This window comes from Patagioenas fasciata, chromosome 1 (assembly GCF_037038585.1).
Source record: "Patagioenas fasciata isolate bPatFas1 chromosome 1, bPatFas1.hap1, whole genome shotgun sequence".
Lineage (NCBI taxonomy): Eukaryota > Metazoa > Chordata > Aves > Columbiformes > Columbidae > Patagioenas > Patagioenas fasciata.
Genome location: NC_092520.1, coordinates 119,656,903 through 119,675,262, shown reverse-complemented (window position 1 = coordinate 119,675,262; position 18,360 = coordinate 119,656,903). Strand labels below are relative to the sequence as shown.

General features: G+C 37.0%; 1 protein-coding gene across 2 annotated transcripts in view; it reads right to left on the bottom strand.

The window, feature by feature from the left end:
• OCA2 (OCA2 melanosomal transmembrane protein) overlaps positions 1-18,360 on the bottom strand; it is a 207,306-nt gene that overhangs the window by 28,207 nt on the left and 160,739 nt on the right. For both annotated transcript variants that reach the window (XM_071803651.1, XM_071803652.1), the window contains one exon: positions 8,842-8,935. In XM_071803651.1, coding sequence (XP_071659752.1) covers positions 8,842-8,935 — 94 coding nt within the window. The remainder of the gene's footprint in view (positions 1-8,841; positions 8,936-18,360) is intronic.

Sequence of the window (18,360 nt, the reverse complement as noted above, 5' to 3'; positions counted from 1 at the left end):
ACACCCCTGGTGCGATGAGGGAGAGAGTTGGAAGAGTAAAAGATAGAAAACTCCTGGGCTGAGATAAAGACAGTTTAATGAGTAAAGCAAAACCCATGCATGCAAGCAAAGCAAAACAAGGCATTCATTCACCACTTCCCATGGGCAGGCAGGTATTCAGCCATCTCCAGGAAAGCTGAGCTCCAGCATGCGTAAAGGTTACTTGGGAAGACAAATGCCATCACCCCAAACAAGCCCACTTTTTTCTTCCTCCTCTGCTCTATATGCTGAACATGACATCATATGGTATGGGATATTCCCTTTGGCGACATGGGGTCACCTGTTCTGGTTATGTCCCCTCCCAGCTTCCTGTGCACCTGCACCTCACTTGGCAACAACCAAAACATCAGTGTGTTATCAGTGTTGTTCTGATAATAAATCCAAAACAGTGCTATACCAGCTACTATAAAGAAAATTAACTCCATCCCAGCTGAAACCAGGACACAGTGCAATAATTAATTGGATATAGGCTATTTTGTTTTCAGTTCTGTTGCTTGAAAACTGCTTGGAACATTTTTAGGTTGTTTTTGGTTTTTCTGTGGTCTTTTTTTTTTTCTGTTATTCAAATAATTTAAATAAGATCAACACAGAAGATCAAATAGATCAAACTCTGCTACTTACATGTAAGGCTGAATCAAAATTCCCATTTCAACTCAAACAGCTATTTACAAAGAGTTTCTTTCTTATATTGGCACCAATTTGAATACTAGTACTGGATATCATTGCATACCACAACAGCTGTGCAAAGTTTCACTGGAAATACCAGATTGTAATCTTACATTGGTTGAAATGGTAGAAGGTAGTGCCACCGTCCTGCAGGACTTGGACAAACTGGAGGAATGGGAAGACTTATAAAGAATTATTGAATTATAAAATTCAACAAGGACAAATGTCATGTCCTATCCAGGGGGACAAAAAAGCTCCTGAAACACCACCATCTGGAGACAGAGTCTCCTGGGAGCAGCTCTGTGAGAAAGGCCCTAAGGGCAGTGGTCTGCACATAAACCTGCAGGAACCCCATCAACGAAGGCAGCCAACAGCCTCCTTTGGCTGTATGAAGAGTGGAATGGGCTTTAGATCTACGGAAGAGATTGTTCCCTTCTACATAGCACTCATTAGACTGTATCTCAATACCACATTCAGTTTTTGATCCTCCAACACATGAAAGACATGGACAAACTGGACAGAGGTGATAGGGGATCCCCAAGGCAGTGGGGTTTGGAGCATTTGCCCCATGAGGAGAGGCTGAGAGCTGGGCTGAGTCAGCCTAGAGAAGAGACAACTACAGGGGCACTAACAGTGCCCCTGGCACCTAAGAGGGGTGACTGAGAAGCTGGGCCCATGCTTCTCAATGCAGCACATGGCAGGACAGCAAGAGAAAAACAGCATAAGTTTAAACGAAGGAGGAGAAACATTTTCCTCATGGAGACAGCCAGACAGTGGAGCAGGTTGTCCCAAAAGGCTGTATTGTTTCTGTGTAGCCCATAATTGACCCTGCTTTGAGCCCAAGGTTGAACGAGAGACTTCCTAAGCTGCCTTCCAGCCTGAATTTTTCTATGATGCTGTGATTAGATACTACTCCCATGAGGATACACCATAATATTAAAGTGATGCATGTGTGTCTGGAGGATCAGCGCTTCCTATGAAGCCCAGTGAAATACTAGATCGTTGCAATTGTTTTTTAAATGTTCTTTTTCAAAAATTTAGAAGAAGAAACACACTAGACTTTACAAGACAAAATAATTTTTTAAAAAATTAATATCTGAATCACATAACTTTATTTTAAGCTGGGTAAAATGATAACTGTTTAAACCCCATCTACCTTTACCGGAAATTAATTTGCTAATCCAAAAGATTTCATGGCAAAAAGAGAAGAAAAAAAAGTAATACTTTTCTGTCCACAAGGAAAAAAATACAAATATGTTGGCACTAATTGTAAGAGATAGGAGCATGTTAGACTCCATGGAAAACTTCACATGATACAGACAAATCCTATTCCAAGTTAGTAAAGGAAATATTCTCACATTTAAAGGAAAAAAATACTATTTCTCCCTTTTTCCTTAAAATAAATGAGCTAAAAAACACATTCATTTGAATTTGAACTTACAGTATTTCTTGACATTAAATAAAATTTTAAAAAAAAAAAAAACAACCAAACACCTTTCAAAAAATCCATCCATAGCACTATAATGGTTTTTTAAATGTTTTGTACCACACTACTGCAGCAATACTTACTTTCATGGGGTTTCACGCAAGCTGTGCAACTAGTTAAATCAAACAGCACTCTGATCAACTGCCACTGATGTCAATGTAGCATTTGCTTGTTTGAGAGCAGTTGTTAGATCAACACTGACAATTTAAAATCTTGCAATGATTGTTCTTGGATAGATGAAAGAAAACTAAAATTCTTAACAAACCCAGCCTAGAATCTAATATTGAAAGATTAATGCATGCTGAGATACCTTCCTATTTTGTGGATTGATCAGTTAAATATTAAGTTTTTCTATAGCTTTCCCCTTCCTAGCATAATAGTGAATAGGATGTTAAAATCTAAATTACATTCATTCAACTCAGTTCCCTAGGTCTGATAATAAATAGAGATTTTCATATGTAACTGGGTATGAAATGTGTGATAAAAATGAGCTATTAAAAATAAAATCTAATATTTTCCTTACTCATGCAGAGAAAAAAAGCTAAAGATGAAAACAAGCTGATGTAGTAAACTTAAAAGATCCACATTTTTAAAGTTAGAAATTCTATGAAGCAAAAGTTGTGAAAATTTAAAACTTGCTTAAATCGGAATGGTATATTAGTACGTGTTTGTTGAGAGGTCTTTGCTCAAGTGTTGCATTTGCACTTATTTGAACAGAAGAAATCTGTTATCACGTCAAAAATCAACATCTCACCCATGACCAATTACTCTTCCTTACTGATCAGAAAAGTACGTTGAGATTGAGCTAACTTGTGTATCACAATCACTAAACCTTTACTCTGCAGTTCACTGAATCTTCATTAGATAATTTGAACATCCCAAAACTCTGTCTTCTGGAGAAGCATAGTTGATCTGAAAGCCTACAGGTGAATTCTATTCAGGTATTTGGATGTCACATTCCTCAGCTGAAGTCTTCATCACAAAAATTCACACCCAAAACAGCAGTCTGGTTTTCTGATCAGAATCAGCCTTAAAACAGCAACAATGTTTGGCAGAGCAGTGTTAATAGCAAGAAATAGAGGACACTGAATTAGCAGGAATGAACAGGACTACAGCAGTCTAACACATAATTAAGTAGAGACATTTATATGGCTTCACAGAGCCCAATGTTTTTTGAAAAAACAGTTATTTTCAATAAGTTGTGTGAATAGGATACACAGTGGGCAGCAAAGAACATCACATTTGTCCTCCCACATACATGAATGACAGTTCTCACAGGAAGCACTGTTTCACAGTCTTTATGGGTTAGTGCTTTCAAGCAGGCATAAATGGGTTATTCTACTGTAAATATTTTTACTGTGACTATGTCTCAAGACAAATCCCATGACGAAAATAAATTCTTTCCTAAGCTATTATCAGAAACCAATACTTTTCGACACTTCCAAATTATTGTTACTCACAGAGGAGACAGAGAATATTTATTCAGCTCTTCAGATGGCATATAAAGGGAGAGTAATGACATAAAAATGCAAAACCTCAAAGTACGCACAATGCTTTCAGGATCATGCCCAGCTGACATTACCACTGTAATTTAAATTAAGTTCTTAGGCTCATATCCTGTTCTTCTGGGCAGACTGATTTCCTCATGTATCAAATAATCTCATATTCTTATCCCATTACATAGAGTTATCCAACCCATTCTTCTCTTACCTATATATCCCACACCATGATATATTCACAGTCAGCCAAAATTTGCTTGAAATAAAATTAGACTATTTCCCATAATACTCACTTTCCTTTTGTGTCCAATAGGTTCAACATTTATCTGTGATTCTTTTTTTTTATCACATCATGCATCACAGACACATAGGAGTGATTGGCATTGAATTACAATAGGATGAAGGAACATGACTTATTTTATGTTTGAAATACTATCTATCTTTATAAGGTTATAAATGCCTCTCTTAAAGACAAAATAAAATCAAGCTGGAAAATTTATTAGCAAGTGGAAAGAAATAATTCAAGCCCCTACAGCAATGAAAACTTCTTATCCTCTGAAACTGGAAACAAATTTTTCATTGGTAACAAAAAGATTTCTGTGAGTCGTTTTCATATTTCATAGGGTGGATCGACCTAGTGGAATGCTATACTGGAACAAACAAACTCAGAGATAAATTAGTAAAAATTTAAAAACTAACATGAAATGAAGTATCTAGATTAGAAGAGACATCTGCAATGCTATTTCTTTTATCTTTTTTCTCAGGAAAAATAAAGCTCCCTTGATTATTCTACAGTCATAATCGATATGAAATCACTATGTTAACCTCTGGAAATCATTCAGGCAACAAGACTATACTGTCTTATCTGACCATTCACTAAGAGAAATAGTACTGTCCTACATTTGGGAATTTCCTTTATGTTAAGCTCTTACTTATGATTTACTATTTCTCTGATAAGTAGACTAAAAATCATATTATCTTTCATATATTATTTTTCCCTGCCTTCTGTTTATTCATTTATGCTGTCCCTGAGCAATTACCTTCATATTATTAACACATTAACGCGGATTAACACATAATAATACATATTATTGACCCCTAAATGGTCAAGACTAAAAAGAAACCTGCTCTTTTCTCCAGAATCCTAATGCTCATTTGTTTACTCTGATGTTTACTCTCGGCCATGTACAGCAAATATCCCACTGCTCTCTATCTCCTTTTCCAAAACCCACTGATTCACAATTATTTCAGTTTTTACCACTTAAATATTTTTCTTTGTGTTCATCCTCTAATTCACTTACTAGATCACATAGTACACCAATTCAATTTTTTCTCTGTCCATTGATCATTTGTTAATTAGAAACACAATGTAGGCAAAGTGTAAGAACTTGTTGGAGAGAACAGATACACTCACACTCAGCTAAGTAACATGAAAGCTGAAAGAGACTTGGATTTAACAGTGAATCACAAATTAAACAGAAATTTGAAATGGCCTAGATTAACAGTGAAAAAGCAAATAGCTCTGTATTTTGCATTTAATCTTATATTTGTAAAATGGGGAAAAAGTAAGAGGGCTGTGCCTGGAATATTGTATTCAGCTCTGCCTTCTGTATTATTAGAAGAATAATGAAAACTTAGGGTACATATAAGATTTTTTCACACAGTGGCAGTTCTTCATTGTTTGCCTTGGGTTTGTCTTGGGTTGGTTAAAAGCTAGATCCCAGAATGGCTGAGCTTGGAAGGTACCACTGGGGATCACAAGCACCTTGGGGAACACCACTACTGCCTGGCCTCCAGCTGGATTTTGTGTTGCAAATCACAGCGCTGAGAACCTCTATCTTCTCCATGTCCCTTGTCAGCAGGTCGTTTCCCCATTCAGTGACAGGCACACATGTACCCTAATCTTCCTTTTGATGCTGATACACCAGTAGAAGCCCCTTTTTGTTGCCCTACCACCACGTATTACAGATTCAAAGGTAAAAATACTTCCATAATGATAAAGTTTCTTACAGTATTTTTATATTCTAAGGGACATGGGAATCTTTTTTAGAGGAACATAATGAAGTGTCAAGATAAGCTCCCAAGGGCCAGAAACAGCAAGTTGAATTCATAGCAACAGAGGAACCTTTTCACAGAGGCAGTCTTGTCCTTCCTCTTGTGAGGACTGTTTGGGCAGAACTGGTTTCTACATTTGTTTACAGGTAATGTGGGCAAAAGGAACAAGACCTGAATGTGTTCTGGGTAAGATGCTCGGTGATACTGGCCAGCACACTTGCAGCCGGACATGTATGGCTGGCATCTGTTATCTCCTCAACCAGCAGCATACTCTGGACACCAGGCTGCCTTATGGTGCTTCAGGGGGGGAGAACATATGCCTTTCTCCTTCCTTTCTCATTGTAATCTTTCCCACCTACATGCCACTCTACTGGGACCTCCTCAGAGGTGCTGCATTTCCAGCATATAGGCCTGAGTTGTGTGGATGTTGGGACACCAGGGCTGGCTGTCCTCCCCTTTCATCCAGCTATACCCAGAAGTCTGGAAGGAGATAAGTGCTCCCAGCTCCTTGGGCAGGTAGCACTCTTTATCTAAGGAAGAAAGCAATTAGACGTGGGTCTGAAGGGCAACCTTTCCCAGGATACTAGATTTCTGTTAGACTATAGCATTCATGGTCATTTAGGCATGGCACCCTCCTGGCACAGGATTTCTTCTGCTGAAGGCACTCCAGATAGTAGCATATCAAGCTGGTCAGCCCAGAGCTTTTGGGACAAGTTATGGCACCTGACCACCTAAGGCTTTGGCTGGGTAGCAGAACAGCACTGGGCTGCCACTGCTCCCTTCTCTAAAAACAAAGGGGCAGAGGAACCTCAAATTGCACCAAGTGCCACTGCACAAAGATCCACATGGGAAAGGTCATGAGCCCATCATCCCATTTACATGACACAGAGACTGTTTCTTGCCTTTTCTCTCCTTACACAGAGTCATCATGATGCCTCTCACCACGAGGCACCCACAGCCTCCAGAGCCTCTTCACCCCTGTTTGTGTCAAGCAAGGTGTACTTACCAGCCATGCTTAGCAACCTTGCCAAGAGTCTCTACTCAGACCACCATGTCAAAACATGATATGCAAATAAGCTGCTTCTAGCAAAGGCCCTTGAGAAGAACAAAACAATGCCAGCCCATGTTGCACCGAAGACACCTTTTCAAAAGTCAGGCAGTAGAGGGCCATCATCTCCCCAGACATGGTAGCCATGATTTTTTCCCTGGTAACTCACAGGGGTTTGCAGGATGAGAAATTAACAATCTGTGTCTGTAATTGTAGAAGCACTCCAGGGGACTCTGAATAGGAATGTGAAACCTAACGAGTGATCTTGGGCAAAGAGGAAGAAAGGTAGAAAAATCACTTCTTGCTTTAAGACAACCTTCATAAATAAAAGCAAGCAAGATCAAAATCCTCAAGGGATACATACAACACTTCTTAATGCCTCAGAAAATATTGAATTGAGGCACATTCAACTGAAACAAATCATTTCCTAAGACAAATTACAAAGGAGTTTATGATCTGCCTGCTTGGCGATTGAGAAGAAGCCAATAAAAGTTGGCTTTTACATTCTTTCTGATAATTAATATCCATTGCTATCTTCCTGTCATCACTCTGGATTCAGTCGTCACATCTTTGCTCACAATGGCTACAATCTTCCCCAGTAATCATTTCTACTGAAAGCATAAGCATAGAAGATGATTTCAGAACAATCTGTATATTGTCTTTAGTGTTCCCAAAGAATTCCAGTGAATGCTGCTAAAGAGGACGGTCAAGCTTTACATCTTTTTTTTCTGCTTAGATACTCAGTCAGTGTCATGGAAGCTTTGAGAACATTTCATTACAAAACCTACACAGAAGACACTGTTAATGCTAAATACAAGTTAAGTCCTGCAAGACAAGAGGAACGCTTGCAAAACATGAACAGAACAATCCACAAGCCCATTATTGCTGTATTGCTATCATTTTGTACAAGGGTTTGATGTCCAAGAGGTCTGTTAGTTATCATTGTATACTATGTAAGACTGTAGTTCAGTCTCAAAGGTCCTGACAACCAAGACTTTGATTTGGTAGGCATTCTGCCTTTCTAAGACATATCATCAGAAAACTATGGGTGAAGAGATACACTGTCTTGTGAGCAGCACATGCTCATAGCAATAATTTTAGCAAGAATGGTTTAGATTATCTTTTTTTTTTTAACATTATTATTGGCTCTGGTCTAGACATCCCTGTATGTTTAATCTTATCAATTATGCAGGTTTGAAGGCTTCGAAGTAAACAATGTAAAGGAAAGTTGAGAAATTACAAACTATTGGTTTGAATTTGACAGTATCCTCTTCCCTAAATATGCAGAAAAATAAAAAGGAATTATGTTTCAGTTAGATCAACTATACTTTAACTTCATGTCTAGTCTAGTATTCGTCCGCTTCCCTTCACAGTTTTCAACCACAGTCTCAAAAACTGAAGGTGTTTAGAAAAATATTAAACTGTTGTATGCATTAAGTACATTAAGTACACCTTGTTGTTTAAATTTCTGCTGAAAAATGATCTGCAGAGGAACTTCCATTATCAAATGGCAATGATTAATTATTTATTAAACAATTATTAAATAATTACTTGAGCTGTTATTAGCTGCTCATTGCACCTTCACTCACACTTGCTAAACAGTTGGTCAGAATAAATAATTGCTTTTAGATAAATAATTTTACTCAGGGGATCACAGAGTAACCTAAACTGTAACATCCCACTTAGATTGAATATTTGTGAAAATGTGCAGATGAGACTATATGTTTAAAATGTATTTAACAATAAAGCAACAATTTAGTATTCCTACAGAGCTGAAGATAAGTTTGAGGGTGATAAAGCAGGAATTTCTGAGGCTTTCTTTCTCCTGGGATTCCACTGTGTTCCACCACCTTTATGCATTCTATCTACACAATGCAAAAATAAAGTGATCTGTCCTCCACCCACATTTCAGTTGCCAAAAAAGTTTAGGAACACAGGTCTATTTTATAAACTCTTTCACCAGACTTTCTACTTGGAGGATCCATTGTTTGCCTATGCCTAGAGAAATAAAAAGTGTCAGATTTAAGGCAAGAAGCTTAAAATTGTACCTGAAAAACTCCATGAAAGAGAAGCCATACCCATGTTGTTCAGCAATTCCTGCACAAACAACGTTCGCAGATGCTCCAATCAATGTTCCATTACCTGCAGTTCAGAAAATAAATACCAGTTTACAGTTGTGCTCTGTTTGTCACCCGTCCTCTGTTTATTCTGCACTAAATTCCCAAGACGTACCAGTTGGAAAAGAAAAATCCATTTCTGTTGCATAGGCTTGAAAACATACAGACTGTGTCTTCACATTCTATAAAAATTTCACGCTTTGAAATATAAGCCTGGTATCATTCTCTGATTCTACGTAAGACAGAAAAATAAGGAAGGAATTTAACACCAATCTAGCAGTTGTCAAAATGACACCAGAGACTTGCATTCAAGACAAACTTTCTGGTTTTTGGTTTTACAGACACAAGGGTGGCACCATCACCATCTGAAAACAAAGGATGAAATAGCTTGAGGATGCTGAGAAAAACTGATGCTTTTTATCCTTACACAAACCTAACACTGAGAAACTAGTGACCTTTTTATAGAGAAGGTAACTAATTACTAAGATTTTTTTTTAGCAGAAATTTAAAACACAAGGAGTGGCACAATGCAGGGGAATTGATCTGTTTCACATCTCTCTGGTAAGGCAAAGGGATCACTACAGATACAAAGATTTCTTACTAAACTGCAATGGTTCTTTATTACATAAAAGAGTATAACCGCATTCACTGAACTTCACTAAATTATATTATACAGGTCCCCTTAAGAGAGGGGGACAACAAAGAAAAATAAGCTGTTGTGTTTATAGTGTGCATCTATCCTTTTGAAAGAACTACATGCTTCTCTTTGCTCCTTAGCCTTTTCCAGTAACAAATCTATATCTGTGTTTTCTCTAAACTTTTAACAATCTGGCAGAGAAGTCAGGTATTCAGAGCTCAAAAAGACTAACCTATTTTCTATAGCTTTCCCATGAGTAATGCCTCGGACTGAAATGCTGTATACTTGGCTTCCACAAAGCAGATATCTTCAGCAAATGTTTCTGATCTAAGACACGACTCAGGAAGTGACAGTGACTCCTACATTCTATTCCTTCACTTAAATTTTGAACAAAAGCACTAACAATCTAAGAGAATTTTTTTTTATACTATGGCAAATCATCTCTTTTGTCATATACCATGATATTGACAATCCTTTATTGTAAGCACAAGCCTTCCTTGGCTCCCATTGGCACATACTTACACTTCTCATTATGTCCCTGTTAAACATTACTGCTCAGTGGATATTCTTCTGGTCTGACTTTGAGAGAAACAGTTCAGAAGACAATACTCCTTTTTTTTACTTAGTAAATGTTTGAGGTCAGCCAGAGATCAGTTTGCCAAATAATAGGTAGGATTATTCCCCTAAGTATTCACACATGGCACCCATATAGACTTCTGCACCTGAAAGTGCACACGAAAAGAGTAAACTTCTAAAAATAGTCTCTAAAAATAATAGAACACAATTAAAGTCAAATAAAATTAAGTGATAGAGTTCAGAAGTAAGGAAAAATGAGAGATAAGATGTGATGTGGAAGGAACATTGGAGGAAAAAACATCTTCCTCTTCCAGTAAGTAAAAGAGTAGGAAAAAGAACTTGATCGAAAATATTTTCAAAACTGTACCAGTGTCAAAGGACTGTCAGACTGACCAGTCAAAAACCTGTATCTCACTATCCACTGACATTGGTATGGCTTTGAATTCAAACTGGGAAAGAGTGTCAACTTAGAGAAACAACTAACACTCAAAAACATGTTCAGGAGTTTTTTTTCTTTTAAACTTGATTTCATGAAATCCAAAGCCTTCCAAGAAAAATTCCTTGTGTGACCAAATGTTTTTCAAAATTGAGTCCAAAGAGAAAGCATGATTTTTATTTACTGCAGGATGGACAGTTATTATTGACAAAAAGTAGGCAGCAAACTGAGATTTTCATCGTGGAGTTGAGATCTGAACATGGATATCTGTTGACTCAGGTGAGTGGCCTAAACACCATCTATTAAGAGTCGGAGACTGGTTTTGTTTTCTCATCAGCAACCTCAAACAGCTTTGAGCTGCTCCCGCTATGGAATGAGAAAGAAGCTGATATCTTGCAGACAATGTGAGATGAGAAAAGCATGCCTCCCCACTCCCTGCATGTCTAAAGATATTAAACTGAACTTGGAACATCACCGTTCCTGGTAGGTTCTGGCAGGTAAAAGCCAAGACACAAAGTATGTGGCTTAATGTAAAAACAGAATAAATGAACACAGCTGATATTATTACAGAAGTCAGGCAGGAACACTTAAGGAATTTTCAATTCCAAAACTAATCAGTAGTCTACAGCCTCCAAACATTTCATAAGAGGTTTCTGCTCTACATGTAGCACAATCAAATATCACCATCAGAATAATATTACTGTAGACAACGAATATGACTCTGGCTTCAAATTAAAGAAACAGGACTGAAACTGCACTTGTCCCATGGCTGTGACTAGATACAGTTGAGATCTCCAAACAGCATATGCTCTATACTGTACACAGGCTATAGTAATGCCTTCACATAATGAAGTATTACAGAAAAAGTTTCTGCTTCAGCAGTGAATTGATTTCCCCAAGTAGATTTTACTTGAGGAGAAATTGTCACCTTAAATGTTATCAGAAAGGAGCAGCATTTCTTTTTCATTTGTTCAGAGCATGTGTGCAGTTTAATGAGGTATTGGCTCTGTGGACTTCAAAGAACTACATGGAAATTAACAGCAGAGGCAAACTTTTGTTTCTCCTCCCAGGAACATCTGTCTACATGGCAGACATTTAACTCAGAAGTGAAGCAGCAACACTGTGACTTCTGAATCACAGAAAACCCAAGACTAGGTTAATGTACATGGAAACCTGCACACCTTAAATCAATTCCAATTGATGCAAATGAAGGATAAGCATTTTCTAGAGCTTCACACAGTCTTGATTTCATCTTTAAATCATCTTCAGTCTTAAGAATAATAGAGCTTAAAAAGCATAGCTTGTTTGTATGCTCAAAATGTTATAACACATGGGTGAACTGTATCAAAGAACTATGTTGTAATAACCAATGTATTCTGATGACTCATATTGAAACTTTTTTTGATGACCCCTATTGAAACTCATCCTATATCACAAGTTAGATGGTTATTAAAACAACTGGATTCATTACAATTAATTAAATATTATATTTCTAATATCAATGTTATGTGATATGTTTGAGGTAAGCTATACATTTTATCCTACATATCTATTCTGCCTTTTATTCTTGGTAGACTACATGCATTATTATCAATAGTAATAATTCATAAACATGAAATCAAGAAAGATTTTTTTCTTAAAGAAAAAAAATCTTACATTGAAGTGTGATCATAGAAATATACAGACGTGCCACCTAAAGAACTGGTGCTGATAAGGTTACAGAGAAGAAAATGACAGAGAAATCCTCACAGATCATTTTTCCATGGACCTGCCCTAGCCTTGAACAATCATTGCAGAAGCTCAGCAGAAGGTCTTCTACTGTTTCTATCCAGAAAGGTGACATAAAAATATCTTTCTGATATTTCTCAAGGCAAACTACTTTGAATATATTTAGCGAATGTGAAATCAACTGCACATATAAGGAACTAGTCAACAGTCTTTGTTAAGTATAAACCTACCAAGAAAGGCTCAAAACCCACACATTAAACCGTGCCTTTGCATTCCCAGCTAACTTAGACATACAAGTAGGAAGATGTTGACAAGGTTTGGTAAGCCTGATCTGATAACTGCCATGTCCACCAGTCCTGATTCTTCCAGCCTTCTGCTTCAATTTGTAGCTACTTCTTCTCAAACCTGTTTTCAGTTATCACCCTGTGCTACATCGCTCCTTCAGAGGCTGCCAAGTTCAGACCCAGAAACCACACACCACAAGTAATGCACCTCCCTTGGGCTCAGACAGTCTCTCCCTCAGTAAACAGAATTTGCCCAGGTGACTATAATGTGAAATGTGCTGAAAATAAATTCTGGGAGAACTCATTAAGCTTACTAAAGGCAGGGGCTGGGAAATTGGGGTAGAACCATAGCAATCATAGTATTTCCTCTCACTTTAAGTCTCATTTTCCATTCTTGATTTTTACTTGTCAGCAGCACATCTAACATATCTGAACAGTGTTAGTTCTCAGGACTCTCTTCGGTATTGCCCAATTTTGTTTGCTCAAAAGCAAGCCTGACCCTTGGGTTTGCTGCATTAGTTTGTTTGCCTGGAGAATCACCTCAAAGTGCCTGGTAGGATTAGTGCTTACTACTCAAAGCACTGAGAAATCAAAGAGAAAGGATTATCATTAATAAAGCTATTTGTCCTAGCGTGAGCAGCCTTCATAAACAGTAACTTTCTCAAACATAAAGGTGATAGTGCTTTGTGCAACAGCAAGCAAGCTTAAAAGTGGATTGTCTACAGAAAAGTGTTGCTTTGTTGTGAGCATTTCAGACCACTGCTCTTCCATGTGGTCTGACAGTGGATAACACTACACCTGTGCTTAACTGAGACACTTTCTGAGTCTTCTCTTTCCTGTATCTCTGGCTATCTAATGCAGACGCAAAAAGACTACCCTGTTTCCATGTCAACAGAAGCCATGAAAACAGCTTTTCCCTGGCTGTGGACAAACATCTGTGCAAGGACCAGATTTACACGTGCACAGATATTTGCAGTGTTTTGTCCCAGGCAAGGGTTCTCACTCTGAAACCAGGAGTTTGCTCTGGAGCCATAGGTTGAGAACCCTCAGCCCTGCTTTGTTGCTGTAATCAAACCGTCCCATTACAGTGTCAAAGCAAAACTTACTGAGGGAAGATAGCTCCTTCCTTTCTGTCCATTTTTGAGAGAAAACTCTGGGCAGTCTCCCACATGATTTACAGTATTAAATAAAGGTAGACTGACGTGCGTAGCATCTTTCTATAGCATATTCCATTTCTCTATTTAAAGCACAAACTGAGCAAATGTAACATTTGGTTACAGAAGTGAACAATGGACAGGGATGGTTTTGGTTAGTGTTACAGGAGACAGCCTTCATAGTTTTCAGAAATTTTCTGTTTCACACAAAACTAATCCAGATTTGCCTCATTAAACAAAGCCATTTATACTCATCTGTTAAGTGTCTGCAAGTCTTGAATATCTTCTAATAATTTTTATGTGTAAAAATTAATGAGCCTTGTATAATCAAACTTTGCAGTCAATAAAGAGCTATGGAATCAAGGTCAATTAAACCATTAACAGTTCCTAAAATAACAAGGAACCACAAGTCATAGGCAGCAAGGGGAAGAAGGTATGCATGAACTCATTCAGCGTTGTTATATGTTATAGATTGCATATGATATCAACTTTTTTTTGAATGGGATGTTTCTGCACAAATACATACATACAAAGTTTATTGGAAAAAAGAAAAAAAAAAAAGTGAATCAAACTTCTGGGTTAGTTAACTTATAAAAAAATTCACTGAACAGTATTCAGTCCAACACTTCTAATCAGGTGAACTTTGCCATTTTTTATTACCACTACTACACCACCAATAAGACAGTTACTGTAAGTATTGCACTATTCAGTGCTCATTACTTTCTTTTGCTATAAGAGGAAAAGGTGAAATTTAAATTTGTCACTTTTCTACCAGAAGTGTGAAATAAATAATGCAGGCTGCTGAACTTCTTGTACTCGCTGGTTTAATGACATAAAAAAAAAATCCATAAGCTTCTTTCAAATCCAGACATCTGTAAGAGACAAAATCTGAGGAGAATAACTAAAGTCACCTCTCTCCTCAAAGGCAGCTTGCACAGTACAAGGGTAAAATAAATGGGTATAACAAGGGACAGTGTAAGCAGTGTACTCTGACATACCATTCCCTCATGGCCTGAAACATATATTCAAGTAGTTTCCATTTAAAGCCTTCAGTGCTGCACACAAGCCCCAGTTTGCACATTTTTTTATTTCTGATTTTAGATTCGGTGGCTAAAACTGTGTCAGCTCAGTTTCACAGCTTCTCCACATATGGCATTATTAGGGATCAAATATTGCAAAACAGTATAGACAGCTGGCATAAAAGTACATTATTCATCTTTATCATAACTTACTTGGAAGCTGAGCAGAACAAGATGATGTTAATTAATTATATATATATATATATGTCCCTCCATTAAGTTATTTTAGAATTTTAAGCTGTTTTAATTTTAGATTCTGACTTTAATCAAATTGACTTTTGATTGGAGCCTACCTGTTATGTTTTGCTATGGTTCAGGTTCCTTGTTTACACAGTTTAACAACTCCTGCTAGTGTACATTTTTGGTTTAACTGTGCTAACCACAACTGTGCTATTTATTAATATTTATAGATAAAATATCTAGGGTATGATTATAACTTTCTTTAGCATCATATAGAGGGTCTAATTCATCAATATAAATCAGTATGGATATTGCAGGCTGAGATTTTTTTTCTCTTCTCTGTGGCACCACTCAAGGTACAGAAAAGGGGATATTGTCTGGAAAGTGTCTACAGAGGAAGGAAAGTAGATAGTCCATTATTATCTTCTGCACTTAAGTGATTTGAAGCTTACTAGAGCTTTACTCTCTTGTTCTGTCTGATAGTCTGAGTGCTACCTTCTAACAGAATATGCCTCTTCCTCTGACAACTCTGCAGAGTCTGTATTCCTGTATTGCAGCAACTCACCAATACAACGTAATGAGTTTGAATGTTCTATATTATTCTGAAAATAGAAGTAGCCAAGGCTTCGGGAAAGAACCTTCTGTAATTTATGATAGACAAATGCACAAAGCAAGTAAATATAATTAAACAAAACTGCACATATGCTTTGTAGGAGTCTTCGATGTCATCTCTGATCACTATCCTATCTCTAATTTGCAGAACTTCATAGCATGCAATTATTTAACACAGATTGAAAATCATTGATACAAGCATTTCAAATTCATGAGTAATGCAAGAGTTATAATCAAGTGATTTTGATGTTTGGTATAAATTATTTTTCTAAATCAATTTAAATAGAATAGAATTCTACATATTACAGAAAGCTCTCTTCCTTTCCATTTTAAAATCTAAGATTTACCATTGAAACAATAAATCCTCATCAGTACAGGTGAAACAGCATCCTTTACCCCATATACTTCATATTTCATCCTTAATAACATACATACATCTATATATGCATGTTTGCCAAGGTAGCTCTTTCTAGGCTTAGAAAAATGTCCTTGCTCAGAAAAATTGATGAGGTTCAATACGTTTGGGTTGTTTTTCCATATTAACTCAGTGTCTTAAGGGCAAGCAAGCCTCTGATATTGCCTGAACACAGACAAAGGTACATCTATCAATGGTACACACTCAGTTTTAGCTGCTTTTACATTCCACATTCACAACTTTCTTCTGTATATCCTCCATGCTACAGATGATTATCTTTGGTAATCTTAAAGATTAGAGAATCTACTTTAGCTGCAAGGGCTCTGGTAATAAGGCTGGCTCTTACACTAAGGATTTTACAGAACTGCTGGGCTTCAAGGACTTCATGCTAAAGAAGTATGAATATCACCCAGAGTTTGAATGTTGTGAAAGAGCTAGGGAAAACAGCAAGTGGATTTTTATAAAACCTTACACATTCTGGCGGTTCCAGAAAACTGCAAGAGGACAGTTTTGGTACTCAAATATCAATATAGAGAAAAGATTCCTTGTGCTTATATCTGATGATGTTGTTCTTCATGCTACAACAAAACCCCAAAATTTTGATTTAACACCTGGATGAGTTCTTCATTAAGAACAAGCAACTAGAACTGCCATTGAATGGATGGATAGCAATCACTATTTAAGTCTGTGTTACTTATTCCATTGTTGCAAACATCATAGACACAATGCAAAGTATATTCAAAAAGTGAATCGGATATTTAGTGTAAGATATACAAAATACCTGCTGTATTTTGCCTCTCGATCTATACAATATAGAGGCACTGCTAAAGACCGCACTGAGTTCTTTCGAAAAAAACTGAGAGACATTTCCTGAATTTCCTTGTTTGTTTTGCCTACTGTTCAAAGTCAGGAGCAGCAACATCCTTTTCTTTCGAAAGATCTCAAATCAATCCCATTGCCCAAAATATCACTCCTTGATTTGGATTATGAGTTGTTTATCCATAGATAAAATATTTATCTAAATCAGGGCTATCTCACTGATAAGACACAAAACTGAGCCCCAGGATTTCTCATCACTGAAAGACTACAATGGCCTTACAAAAACAACAGGAACTTTCAATATCAGTGACCTGCTTAAATTCAAGCTCACGTAAAGACATTCTCTTCACTAAAACTTCTTCCTATAGATTCAATTGCAGATTGTATGCAACAATTAAGTTCAAAACCAAATCTGAATAGTGGTTCTCTTTAATAAGTGCTGTATTTTTACTCAATACATTCAGTTCTTAATATACTTCTTGAATCTTTCAAATTTAAAATTGTTATACAAATTTGATCTATTGTAACTGTAAAGGAACTTCGAAGGATGTACAGTTGTGCTTTTTTCATAGTATTAATTATTCTGTATTTTAATACATTTTATGTTTTATTGAAGGCTACCACTTTTCCCTCATATTGCAAAGAAGGAGAGTTGGTTTAGGAATATAAATAATATTTCTAGGTTTATACCTTAACTGTGTCTGGAGCTTTAGAACTAGTTTAGGATTTTATTGAGCAGGATCAGTAGGAATAATAAATCAGTGATACTCCACTGTGCAAGACCCCATGTGCACAGGGGACTGAAGGAGGGGTGCCAAGAGACAGAATAGCTATAGTGCTGGACCACTGAGAGAAATCCAACTGTTTAGCTACACTGTGGGTTGCACTCCTTTAATAGCTGTAATTAGCACAGTGTCCTGTGGATAATGGATTTTACCCACACCTGGATTTTGACCCTGTAAGGTTAGAAGAAAAGAACCAGTTGTCCCCTCCTTCTACATTCTTGAAGCAGAGCCTACAACTGAGATTGTGTGGTCAAAACAACACAGCTGTATGCATTGTAGAGATTGCCTCTTTCTGCAAGAGTGTGACAATTGTGACTTTCTGGTGTCATCCTCCAGGAAAATATACAGAGAAGAAAAATAGTGAAAAACTATACACTGCAGAAAATATCCCCTTTGGACTTTAGTGATAGTCACTGCAGCAGAGATATTTACTGCACTTTTCTACACTAGCAACTGAGAACTCAAAAGGTAAGGACTTTCAAATACGAGCTCAGTCATTTTTTAGCTCAAGCTCTTTCTTTTTTTTTCCAAAACATACTTTCTATAAATCATGGAAAAAAAAAAAAGAGATAAAAAGACGAATAAATACCAACTCTTTAAATGTCAGATGTAAAAAGACCCTTCAAATAATATCTTAGCTATAGCCTCTCCATCTCAGTGAAGAATTTGCTTCTAAACAATTGAACGGTCTTAACAGATGGATTTCTGGCTGTGTACTTACTCAAATTGAGTTGAATCCTTATTT